At 41.2% G+C, this 14046-nt stretch overlaps 1 protein-coding gene across 1 annotated transcript in view; it reads left to right on the top strand.

Moving 5' to 3' along the window:
• The first annotated feature begins 1084 nt into the window (after positions 1-1084).
• LOC117346166 (vomeronasal type-2 receptor 26-like) overlaps positions 1085-14046 on the top strand; it is a 32361-nt gene continuing 19399 nt past the window's right edge. The window contains exons 1-2 of the mRNA XM_033915570.1: positions 1085-1864; positions 11789-12016. Of these exons, the coding sequence (XP_033771461.1) occupies positions 1085-1864; positions 11789-12016 (1008 nt within the window). The remainder of the gene's footprint in view (positions 1865-11788; positions 12017-14046) is intronic.

The following is a 14046-nucleotide window of genomic DNA, read 5'->3' as shown; positions in this document are numbered from 1 at the left end:
ACCTGGAACTGTTTATATCAAATCCACACCTTTAGCAATGGATACTAAAGTAAAACTATTAGGAGTAATTATCGACCAAGATCTTTCCTTTCATGACCACATAAGCTCAATAGTAAAAACCTGTTTCTTTAAATTACGCATTATCCGTTCACTTAGTTCTATTCTAAATAATGATTCAATTAACATCCTCATTCATTCCCTAGTCATTTCACATTTGGATTACTGTAACTCTTTGTTAAATGGATTACCTCAAAAAGAACTTCGACGGTTGCAACTTATTCAAAATACTGCAATAAAACTAGTCTACAAAATAGGTAAATTTGAACATGTCACCCCTCTTCTCAAAGAATCACATTGGCTCCCAGTCACACATCGCATAACCTACAAAATCTTACTGCTTATCTTCAAAATCAAACAATCTCACTTACCTTTATTTCTCGATAAATTATTAATTCCCAAAAGTTCTCCCCGATCCTTACGATCCACCGATCAAAAACTTCTTTTTGTTCCGTCCCTAAAAGAGTCCTACTATACCAGGAAAACTAACTTTTCTATTACTGCTCCAACCTTATGGAATTCTCTCCCTCAATTTCTCCGTGACGAAAATCATCTACAAAAATTCAAAACCAATCTTAAAACTTTCCTATTCCAAGATGCCTTTACCAAATCCTAATCCTTACTTTATCTATTAATCTTTCAATACTCTCTCGATTCTTATTTTCTTCATTAGGGCATCTCATAACATCACGCACAATTACCCTTCATGTTCTTTCCCTTCCCACTATATCATTTCTTCTAATATCATGTAACTTTTCCCCTCCTCCCCATCTATCCTCACGATCGTGTATGTCTGTATATGTTTAATATGTTTCCCCTATACTCTTTAATACACTATTAACTCGTTCCTATTCTTCTATTTTAAATTTTTATTGTTAACCGGTCAGATATTTACTTTATGATCGGGATATGAAAAACTAATAAACTTGAAACTTGAAACTTGTTATCTCAGAGTGATGAAAAAGGATTATATATGAATTATTTTATATTTTCCTGACAGGTCAGTTATATCTCACAGAATATTTATATGAGTGACCCTGTTCAGTATCCTTATTTTTACCGGACTGTCCCCAGTGAGTTGCATCTCTCTGCTGGGATAAGCAAGCTACTGAAGTATTTTGGTTGGAAATGGGTCAATATCTTTTCAAGCGATGACAAAAGCACTGTGAGAGCTGTCCAGATCCTGAAAGAAGAGATTGAACGGAATGGTGGCTGCATCGCATTTCATGAAATCTTTCCTCACCAGAGAAGAATCACAAGTTTGGAACACCAGAAAGTTGAAAGAGCAATTAAACAATCATCTATTGTGAACATTTTCTACAATAATAAACACTCTGAATTTTCACTACAATATGTACAGAAGCTGAAAACATATGTGAAAAGTGGCCAGGTTTTTATCAGCATAGGTGAGGCAGAAATAAAAACTCCAAATCAATATCAATATCACTTTCAAATAAGCAACAAGTTCTTTATATTCAAACCATTTAGGAAAGTTATGCCAAATTTTTTAAAATTTATCCGTGAGATGAAACCTGTCTGGCAGGCAAGTGATTTTGAGGCTAAACATTGGTGGAAAGACCTGTGTAATAGCAGATGCCCAAAGATGATCAGAAGAGACTGCAACTCTACCAGTAAGATCATTGTTTTCCCTCACTGTTTCAGTACATCCTTTAGGAGCAGCTACAATGTGTACAATGCGGTGTATGCTGTGGCACATGCACTGCATGACATGATCATGTCTGGCTCAAGAAATGGCACCACCTGGACTAAAGAAAATAGGGAAATTTTGTACTCTTTGCCATGGAAGGTAATTTTAGTATTTGTTACTTGAATTCTTTCTTCAAAAGAAAAAGAGTGTTACACTTTGCAATAGAGTGAGAGGGAAGTGTTCACAGGTGTAGTGAAGGTGACCCTTCATTCTTAAACACCCTCTTCCCTCCTTGATTTTGATAAATACACTCAACAATCATGATCAACCAAACATAAATATTCAACCAATTTAAATGACCAAGAAACATTCATATTCATTTAAATTACTTCTGTGGTGCTATCCAAGGAAATTCAGTGCATTGATTAATTTTAAACTCCATGTTGGGGTGGGAGGGTTGATATGTAGCATTCAAATATGGCCATATGATCTGAGATCCCCCTGTTCAACTGAGAAAATAATGGAATGTATCCCCCTCAAGCAAGCAAATCTTGGTGCTAATTGGCATTAATTAAAATCTTCATGTATACATTTAGATGTGGAATTTGTGCTTAAATTTTACATATGAGTCCAAATAGAGGGCTTTGAAAGGGGTGAGTTATGGGTAGATCATGGGAATTCCTCAAGGTGACAGGTGGGTGGGATCCCCGCTTAATTTAAATGGTATAAATGGCCACACCTAATGATAGCTGTGGCTCCCAATTCAATTAATATAAAATGGAGTCTCAAAAGTATTCTGTGTCTTTATTTGTAGTTTCTGTGGAGGTTTTTTTTTTTGTGGGGGGTGTTTCTGTTTTGTGTTCACCCTGACTCTAGGAACCATTTATAGAATAGCCCTCAGCAATTTTTTTTAAAGCACCAGTTATTGAATCTAGTATTTTATATGTAACATCCCATCAAAAATAGCCCTCTAAGTCCAACTTTGGACATTTCCTGTAAAACATCAAAATTTGGAAGTATAAGAACAGCCATTTTTGAAAGCTGGATTGCTAGACATCCAAATTTTTTTTAATTCATGCATTTGGACATCTAAGTCATCAGGATGAACAAATTTATACCTCATTTCTTACCACAAAAGCATCCAAGTTGGAAACTTCCAAATTTACACATGGGAGGGGCTACCATTGTAATGGACTGTCCACTCATACATTGCAACAGAGGTGAGGCTTCTTAGAAGGAACTACTGTGAACTTCACATAAAGGGTCATAACCCACTTATAATTTATGGTGAGCCCCCTAAACTCTCCTCAAATCAATTATACTCACCTGTCCATAAGCCTTTATGGCTACAGGTGGTACATATATGGCGGTAGTATAGTTGGGTTTTGATGGCCTCACAGTTTCCACCAAAAATGTACTGGTTAAAATGATTTATGGTCCTGGCTCTTTCTCTCTATGGTTCACTATCCCACTCACTTGACTACTTAAGACCTCTGTGTGATGCTTTACTAGGCTTTCCAATACCAGGTTCTGCTGTTCTAGACATAGGTATGTACTAATATATTTTCACATATTTGTTTGTTAAGAAGAATTTAGTGATCACTGGAGGAGTGCTTTTAGGTGCTTAGATGATTCTCAAATTGGTCTAGTTGAAAACATCTAATTGCCGTCTAGGACACCCTGGAAAAGATTTGATTAAAGATGCAGGGTATCCAGCTCTAAGCCCACCTATTTCCTACACATAGCATGCCTCCCAACATGCCCATTTCTACTCTGAATGCACAATGACCACTTGGATGTTTTCATTAGTAGGATGTCAATGAAGGATGTCAATTAGGAAGTTCATTGTAGAGAAATGTAAAGTATTGCATGTGGGAAGCAGAAACCCGAGGTACAGCGATATGATGGGAGGGATGTTATTGACTGAGAGTACCCAAGAAAGTGACTTTGGGGTAATAGTGGACAAGACAATGAAGCTGTCGGCACAGTACACAGCTGCCGCTAAGAGAGCGAATAGAATGCTAAGTATAATCAAGAAGTGTATTACAACCAGAATGAAAGAAGTTATCCTGTCATTGTATCGGGCGATGGTGCGTCCACATCTGGAGTACTGCATCCAATATTGGTCGCCATACCTTAAGAAGGATATGGCGATACGCGAGAAGGTTCAGAGGAGAGCGACACGTTTGATAAAAGGTATGGAAAACTTTTCATATACTGAGAGACTGGAGAAACTGGGGCTCTTTTCCCTGGAGAAGAGGAGAATTAGAGGGGATATGATAGATACTTACAAGATCATGGCAGACATAGAGAAAGTGGAGAGGGACAGATTCTTCAAACTTTCAAAAACTACAAGAATGAGAGGGCATTCAGAAAAGCTGAAAGGGGACAGATTCAAAACCAATGCTAGGAAGTTTTTCTTCACCCAACAGGTGGTGGACACCTGGAATGCGCTTCCAGAGGTTTTAATAGGACAGAGTACAGTATTAGGGTTCAAGAAGGAATTGGACAATTTTCTGAAGGAAAAGGGGATAGAGGGGTATAGATAAAGGACTACTACACAGGTGAGCAGACAGCTGGGCACGATGGACCTCTGGTCTGACCCAGCAGAGGCACTTCTTATGTTCTTATGTCCAAATGTCAGTTTTTACCAGTTTTTGGATGTCTAAGGTTTTTGATTATGTCCCTGATAGTAACATAGTGGATGACTGCAGAAAAAAATGGTCTATCCAGTCTGCCCAACAGTCAAATTCATATTAATTCATGATTAAACCAACAATGAATGTGATATAAAATGTTTGACCCTCATCTTTCTTTGCTATTTCTGGGACAAATACCATAGAAATTTGCAAGGACTGTCTTTACATTCCAACCACTGGAGCTAAAATCAAAGCCATCTTCAGCCCATTTTTATAATCTATATCATAAAACAACCCAATTCTGAAGTTAAAAAATCAAGACTTTGATGTTTATGTAAGAATAATATCTGACATTTGATGCCATTTTCAAGTCATTTTTCTGTGCAATGGTATGGTCTTTGCTCTAAACAAACAAAAATTGACCCTGGTACTCCATAGAATCAAAGAGCAACCAAAAACAAAAGCGCTGTGGAGAAGATGTCCAAGATGCAGGCTTTATTGAAGATACAGTCATAAAATCCTCATAATAAAATGTCTAGGACTCATAAAATGGGAACTATGGACTAGAGAGTTGCGCGGGGACAGAAATCCCACCCATCCCCACAAAAATCCCACCCATCCCCATGAGGAATCCTTCCGTCCCCGCCCATCCCCGCGAGGAATCCTTCCGTCCCACCCGTCCCCACAAGGAATCCCCTCTGTCCCCACCCGTGTTCGCCTATCGCCCCATAAAAGTTACCTGTCCCCATAAAAAGCAGCAATTACTTCAGAAAGTTTTGATTTTTTTAAAGTCTTAGTTTATTTAAACCAACAATAAAATACAATCTTTTTTTTAACACCCCCCTCCTTTTTTAATACCCCCTCCTCTCTATAAAAATATATTTTTAATAATAATCCATGAGTCACAAAGCAAGGGTGCACATAGGAAAAGGGAGCATCATAAACACTGCAGTGAGCATTAGAACATTAATATACCCATTGTTAAACTGAAGCCAGATTAATACAGATCGATCCTGAACAGTCAACGCTAAAATAAAACAGTCCTTCTCATACATACAGAACACAACCTCCCTACCCCTCATACTGGCCCACTTGCTTCCTTGTCACCATCACCACACTCTCCCTACCCCTGATCTCGGTCACCATCATTTCTGTACTCCCTTTTGCTTGTTCCTGTCACCAGATTCTCTCCCTTCCCCTTCACCCCATCCAGCCTGCCACTTTACTCTCCCTACATCTCTCTCTGCCCAAGGTGGAAGGCTATCACCTTGGCTGGCCTGTCTGCCACCTTATTATCTAGCAACCTGTCATCCCATGCTCCATGTCACCATTGCTTCATTCGCTCTACCTCTCATGATGGTCGTCATCTGTCCCTTTTGCTAGTTCTCATATTAGCTATACTGTCTGCTTACTTGTTTTGCTATCTTGTGCCCCCCCTCTCTCTCTGTCACCTCACTCTCTCCCTTCATGCTAGCTCTCACTCTTTCTTCTCCTTACCCTGACCTGCCTGTCACTTCCCTCTCCCTTCCCCCTAACTGTCTCCCCACAATCCCAAGCCCACCCCTGCCTAACCTGTGGACCAAATTGACTCTCCTCTCTTTTCTCCCCCACCTGTCACATGCAGGCCAAGTCCCAGCACTCACCATGCCTTTCCCCCTCCCCTACCCCCACCAACCTGACCTCAGTAGCACCAGCCAGCTCCTGCCAAGTGGTTTGGCAAGGGGAATAGGCCCTCTCCAAGCCAGCCCACCCCAGTGCCCAGGAGCTGTAGCTATCTTCACTACGGCAGCGGGGAGCCATTGGAGGGGGAGGTGCAAGATTCTTGTCTGACCCGCCCCACCCCCAGAGGTCCTTCCCTTCTCCAGACCCAGTGCCCCCACTTACCCCGTGCAACTTTGGCTAGCTCAGGTGTGGGCAGGACAGAACGCAGCTGGGAGCCAGAGAGCCATCCTGCTCATCGTTTGGGCAGCTGCACAAAGGCAACGAAAAGTGAAACACCGCAGCTTCCCAGAAACAGCAACTCGGCCGTCGGCTCTCCCTCTTCTGGAGCTCATCACGTAGGCAGTAAGCTCAACACAGGCACACATTGGTTCAGCTGCAGCACAATGAGCCAATCATAAATGACCTTAGAACTCTGAGGTTGTTTGTGATTGGCCCATTGTGCTACAGCTGAACCAATGTGTGCCTGTGTTGAGCTTACTGCCTACATGATGATCTCCATGCCTATGTGACATGCTGCTGATTTGTCGGGAAAAAGACCAGTGCCGGACCAGAAATAAGGTAGGCCTCAAGTTGGGATAGGAAGGAATCCCAGTTCCATCCCCGTGGGTGTCCCGTCGGCCTTGGAGGGGTCCCCATGGGAGTCCCGTGGACCTGAGAGGGGTCCCCGTGGGAGTCCTGTGGACCTGGGAGGGGTCCCCATGGGAGTCCCACTGACCTAGGGGGGATCCCCACGGGATTCCTGCGGGACCCGCGGGATTCCCGTGATCCCCATTCCCGTGCAGACCTCTACTATGGACCCAACACGGTCTGTGTTTTGACAACCCTGTGTTACCCACCTTTGCACTATCAAGAAACAGGAACTTAAGAGATAAGTTAGAGCCTTCAGCATTACCTCATGCTAAAAAAAGACAAAAATAACACATCAGGGGCATAAACCCTGCGGATCTTGTTCTGTATGCAAGCACACTAAGGCTATTCATGAATTTATACACCCTCAAACAGGGAAGAAATATAAACTTAATTTTGACAGTAACAGTAATTCTGAAAATGTCTTATACATCATCAAATGCCCTTATGATCTTTTATATATTGTGAAAGCAAGAGGAAAATCAAGACTCAGATCATTGGACACAGGAGCTGTATCCTCTGAGAGGTCACATCAGCTCCATTAGTCAATCACTGGATAGAACTGGAACATTGTATTAACAATTTAAATTTCTTTGTGTTCAAGACTTTTAATGTAATTGGAGAGGCGGAGATTTAAAACTATTGATATTGCAATCAGAACAAAGAGTGATCTTTGAGTTAAACACAGTATATCCTGCAGGTTTTAATCAGGATTTGGAATACGTACATTTCTTATAATGTGACCTATATGATAATTATGCAGGTATTCTACTTATGTTTATTACATATACTTCAACTGTATATCATTCTTTTAGAGTAAAATTGGTCACATCACTTTGGCTACTTAATGCTAAGCACCCTTGCAAGATGTGCACATTATATATATAACTTTTAGGATGTACTTGAAACCCATTCAAATCATACATAAGGCATACTAAAGTTTGTTACAGGTTGTATGGTTCCTTTGTGCCGTTTCATAATCTTTTGAGGATCCTTTTTAATGAATCACTCTATTTAAGCATGCACTACTTTTTAGTTTGGTTATGCTTATCTGTCAATTATTTTTTATTACATTTTATTCATTATATTTTAGTACTGGATTTTACCATAATGTATAACCCATTATGTTCTCCATGTCATTTTTATGCCATTTTTTTCACTTATCTAAGTATAATCATGCTGGTTTATTTATCACCATTCATCAATTTGTTATGTACTTGATCATATTCAATACTATTATATATTTTTTATAATTATGTATTATATTTATATTCACATTTATATATTTTTTTATATCCGCCCTGTATTTTATATAATTCATTATGTTTTTTATGTCAACTCAACCTATTTTGTATTCATTATATCAATGTGTTTTACAATATGCATTTTACCAACTGGGGAACAACATTTTTACCACTATATGTTCATAAAGCACATTCCCAGACACTTCACTATCACATGTCCACAGAGTGCCTTTCACAGAGCTAACACATTCACTTATCAATTTATCACTTGCACCATAAACCTGGACCCATTCATCTACTTTATGTATATTATTTATACATTACAGCATAAGTATTTTGATTTTGGGTTTGTCATTTGGGTGATTCATTCATTCATCTTTTACACACACACAGAACACTTTTTTGGTGTTACTATTTGGGCATATATCTAGTATTATTTCTCTTGTACACTAGTCTTTGTTGGGTTGTATTAGTTTATGTTAGTCTGGCATACTACCCTTTCCCTTTTAGTTCATACTTAGTGTTTTTTTCCCACCCCTATTCATGTCACCTAGCATGGGCTTTCTCAGTTTTTTTATCTAACTATTTTTATCTACTTTTTTCACATTACACCACTTCTTTTTACTTTTCGCCTTGACACCTAAGTTCTATCTTCATCCCTCTTTTACATCAGTTGTCCATGAGTTTTCTCTGACCCTCTTTTTTCCACTCCTTTTTTGACATCATACCCTGAGCCACTCCCCTTTATGATATACCCTAAGCTCATCCTCTTTTTTCTCCAGACTCTCCCCTTTCTGACCTCACTTCTCTGATTTTCTTTGACCTATCCAAGGACTCCACATACTACATATCTCTTTCTATCTTGGTTAAATAGCTTCCTGCACAAACGCGTGTTTTTCTACAGCATTAGAGCATTACTCTACCGTGCACTATACTCTTTTATATTTTCACCATTTCCATCTTAGCACTACATGCATATAATGGGTAGTCTCTTTTTGTTTTTTTCAGCACTGCTTTTATATTTTCACCACTTCTATCTTCAGTATTGTATGCATAAACCGGGTAGACCCCCCCTTTTCTTTAGCTTTTTTAGCCTTGCTTTTATACACTGGTTAATTTTTATTAATTGCATCACTTGCATTATTGGCATGAGTGCACTCGATATGGGATATCTATCTTATCTTGTTCCCCACAGGTGGCTTTTTATCATTCTTTTGGCTTACATTGTTTTTAGATTTTAGATTTTGTTTTTAATTTCCTTTGTCCTTAAATGTAAATTTTTTTTCTAATGATCAAATTAGCCTCATACATATAAATTGGACTATTGTAATAAGTACACGTTTTATATTAAATTTGGTTTTTAGTCGTCTTAGACTCTTGTCCTGCCATATACATAGACTTACTTTCATATGTGTCCATTTTTAGTTCTCAGCCTTTGATCCACGTTCTTTGACTTAGAACTAGAGAATGACACGGTGACGGTTTACCCGCGGCCACCGCATTTAAGCCGCGGGTCACCGCCGAAAACGGGGAAGAAAACTAGCAGTCGCTGCGGTGACGGGGACAAGGCCATTCACCGACCGCGGAAACGGTGAACAGGTTTGTCCCCGCGGGCCAATGTACCCCCTTCTAGGAACCGCTATTTACCTGTGTTTCACCGTGCTCCTCATTTGTCAGATCAACCCTTCCTGCCAATCGCAGCAGAAGGGTACCCAACCCCTCCTGCCGGTCCTCCCAATGGCCTCCCCTAAGATCGCCGGCAGGAGGGTACCCAACCCCTCCTGCTGGACCCCCCCCAACGAACCCTCCCACCCCGGAACCCCCTTAGTCTTACTTTCCAAGTTGGACCGGACAGCTCCTCGCTCGTCTGGCCAGCAGGCCTGCCTCCGTCCAAATGAGGCAGGCCCGCCCCTCCCCTCCCCTGCCTAACCCACAGGATCCTAGGGCCTGATTGGCCCAAGCACCTAAGGCCCCTCCTATAGCGGGAGTGGCTTTAGGTGCCTAGACCAATCAGGCCCTAGGATCCTGTGGGTTGGGCAGGGTAGGGGCGGGCCTGCCTCATTTGGACGGAGGCAAGCCTGCTGGCCATACGTGTGAGGAGCCGTCCGGTCCAACTTGGAAAGTAAGACTAAGGGGGTTCCGGGGTGGGAGGGTTCGTTGGGGGGGGGTCCAGCAGGAGGGGTTGGGTACCCTCCTGCCGGCGATCTTAGGGGAGGCCATTGGGAGGACCGGCAGGAGGGGTTGGGTACCCTTCTGCTGCGATTGTCGGGAGGGCCGTTGGGGGGGGGTCTACAGGAGGGGTTGGGTGCCCTCCTGCCGTGATCGCTGGGGGGAGGGGAGACTTGCAGCCGTAGCCGCGGTCACTATGCTAATCACGGCAGGGAGATCTTTGCCGCGATTAGGTACAGCGGCCGCGTCTAATTACCATATAGGCTAACATTGTAAGCATTTAAAGTACATGTCGTGTTTGTTTTTGCATTGCTAGCCCCAGGGGTGGTGGAAGATTAGTGATTGAAAAACTGTATGAAAAATAACTATTTTAAATTTAGTGATCAAAATGTGTCAGTTTTGAGAATTTATATTAATTAATTTTTTCTCTGCGTGTTTTGTTTTTGTATAGTTATTAACTAATATTTAACTAAGTTTTAAAGTTTTAAAGAATGTTTCCTTTATACGTAAATAAAGAAAAGTGAATGGGATTGCAGTGGCGGTGACGGGGCGGTGAATGGGGTGGCAGTGGCGGTGACGGGGCGGTGAAGAGGATGGTGAGACGGGGACGGGGCGGTGACGGGGATGGTGAGACGGGGACGGGGCGGTGACGGGGACCAATTTTTTCACCGTGTCATTCTCTACTTAGAACTCTTAGGGTATGTATTCATATTTCACAATGATCTTTCTTTCTGTCTATTCAAATTTCCCCTTCCCCACCTTTAGGCATGTTGTAGGCATTTATTACGTTTCTCACTGGAAGGGTATTATTTTACATTTTTTTAAATCCACTCACACCATTTTAAACGTCACTTTTATATCATTAAATGAAATCTCTCTATCTCACTATCCCTTAATGTTTAGTTTATAGTTACGATTTGGTCACTCAGAGGCACTTTTTATCACAATTTTGACTCGGTCACCTTTAAGAGAGATTTTCAACACTTATACACTCATAGAATATAATTTTTGACACCAGTCACTTTTTTGACTTTTTAATCACTACTCATCACATGTTATTCATAAATAAATCACATATCATTTTAAGACATATTCCAATCATTATTATTTCATTATCCATAGGACCCCTGAGAAAGACAGGGTTGTCGAAACACGGACCGTGTTGGGTCCATAGTTCCCATCTTATGGGTCCTAGACATTTTATTATGTGGATTTTATGACTGTATCTTCAATAAAGCCTGCATCTTGGACTCTTCTCTACAGAGTTTTTGTTTTTGGGTGGTCTTTGCTCTTACAATCCCAAATTCCTGTAATTCTGTCATTGAAGACGGAAGAATGAATTGAAAAGATAATGTATATTTCCTTTCTTTGTGCCTTCTTTCTCCCCATTCACTGGCTAATTACATTATTTACTGGGTTTTTATACTGTACTGTATACTGCACTTCTAGAATGGAATCAGATAAGTTTATATGGCTGTTATAAAATAATTTTCCTAAGCTCTTCAGAGAGTTGGTCTGTATTTTAAGGTTATGTCCATCTGTCAGTGGGAGGAGATAGAGTGCTTTACCTCCAGAAATGGCTTTAAAATTAGTTCTCCTTATCATTATAAACAAATATTTATGTATGTTTGAAATTACCTGTTTAACCTAGCACTACTTAAAATGTACCCCTCACTTCTTAGCTCCATCATTATCTGAGGAACCTCCACTTTAAGAATGGTCTGGGGGAAGAGATGTACATGGATGAAAATGGAGACCTCGCCACTGGATATGATATTTTGAGTTTGATTGTTCTTCCTGATGGGACATTGAAATATGAAGTTGTTGGACATTATAACCCCCATGCTCCCCCAGGGCAGGATTTCACCATTGATGAGAAGGCGATCATTTGGGACAGTTCTTTCACTCAGGTCAGATTTAAATGAACAGAGGTGCTGATCCAAACAGATATCATGAAACTTGTCATAAAATGTTCAAAAGAATGGTGTATTTTGGCTTTATGGGCAAAACAGCTTCCAGCTTCTGTAAAGGTCACTTAAATTGGGGCGCTGATCCCAGATATGTACATATATTTTAATAAGGTACTATCAGTTATAGGGTTTAATTGACACTCATTAGCTGTTACAGGCACATCTTCCTTCTTATTTGGAACAAACTTCTGATTCATTTGAAATAGAAATGAAGTGGAAGGGGCTTGATATATTGGTTTTCTCTGTGATTAGTGGAGAGGCATAATAAAAAACATCTAAGTCCCCTTTTGGCCTAGGCCCTAAACACTGAAAGTAGAAGCAGAGAAAATGTCTATTCTCAAAAAAAAAACCATCCAAAAGGAGGTTTTTTTTTAATAATGGCCTGCCTCTACATTCAGCTGTTTAAATGCCCAGACCACCACTACATCTACACTAACAACATATAATCAACCAAAAAAAGCCTAAGTTCCTAATGCCCAACACAAGAGCTTTTAGGTGAAGGAGGAGCCAGTCCTTCATCTAAAAGCCGGATTCTGTAACCGGTGTGTGTCAAGAACACCAGTTACAGAATCCACACCCCACACCCCCACCCAATGATCACTGCAGGAGAGATGGCTTATCTCCTCTGTCACGATCCACCCCCCAAACCCCAAGGACCCCTACCTGGTGACCCCCACCCCCGATACCACCGGTACTTAAGAAAGTTGGCTAGATGTACAGGTCCCAAGCCCATTTGTCTGGCAGGCCTGTGATCATAAGAATGGTGGGCTTTAGGGCCTGACTGGCCCACACACCTCAAGCCCCACCCACAGGTGTGTTGAGGCACCTGGGCCAACCAGAATAGGCCCAGTTGCCTTAGGCCCCTCCTGTGGGCTCTCTCCTGACCCAATGTTGTCGGGAGGTCACAGCTTGCCGGGGCAGGAGGGCTTGGGCTCCTTCCTGCCAAATCTGATCTAGGGGGGTGGTGGATCACAGCAGGAGAGATTGGCTATCTCTCCTGCCTGATAGCGATCTCAAGTGCCGCGGTTAGCGGCACTTCTGGATTGCTATTGTGGCAGGGAAGATTAGCCATCTCTCCTTCCATGATGGTTGCAGTGGAGGGTGGACAGATTGCCAGAGCTACTCATCATGGCAGCCACAATCAGCTCAGCGGCCCCTTTTTTGGCACTTATACCTGTTTTGACTTGGTTTAAGTCAAAACATATAAGTGCTGACTAGGCAACCTATCAAATGTTTTGGTTATACCTGCTGTACGACTATATCTAGGTCAGCTCACCTCCCGTCTACCTCCCAACCTTCTCCCTCCTCTAAAATTGGCTCTTTTCACTCTGCATTTAGAGGCAGGGGAAAGGCCTAATCTGGTTTTAGATACGTCTAAAACCAGCTTTGATTATGGGTACTTGGACAATCAGGCTTTCTGATCATCTAAGTACCCATTTAGGCTACTTAGTAGATGTTTTTTTATTATGAGCCTCAAAGTGTTTTACATGTTTTAGACAGGTACTTAATTTAGACCTGATGCAATAAAGTATTATAGGGAAAGGGAAAGAAGCAACCAAGCCTCGAGGCAAAGCAAAATCAACAAATAGAAGCACTGGATATGTCAAGTCCAACCTGTGGTCACAAATCCTTTATTTACAGTTTGTATCAAAGTTTAATAACGAGTCTTTAAAAATAGCTAGAGCAAGCAAAGTTCCAAAACATAAAATATTAAACAACTTTCCCAGAGTCACACGGAGCTGCTATGGGAATTGAACTCACAACCTCAAGGTGCTGAGGCAGCTGCTTGAACCACTTGGCTACTCCCCACACAGAAATGAAAAGGCATTATTTTCAGGAAGCAAGTGGGATGTGAGGGGGCATGATGCTGTTTTTTTTAATTTGTTGACTGTTCTTCCTTTTTTAATAGTGGTTTCCTTACACAGTGTTTGCTTTTTAATGTGATGTATTATGAATATTCAATTATTGAT

The sequence above is a fragment of the Geotrypetes seraphini genome, chromosome 12, assembly GCF_902459505.1.
Source record: "Geotrypetes seraphini chromosome 12, aGeoSer1.1, whole genome shotgun sequence".
Taxonomy (NCBI): domain Eukaryota; kingdom Metazoa; phylum Chordata; class Amphibia; order Gymnophiona; family Dermophiidae; genus Geotrypetes; species Geotrypetes seraphini.
Note: the sequence above shows the minus strand (reverse complement) of the source record. Positions and strands in the feature narration are given on the sequence as shown.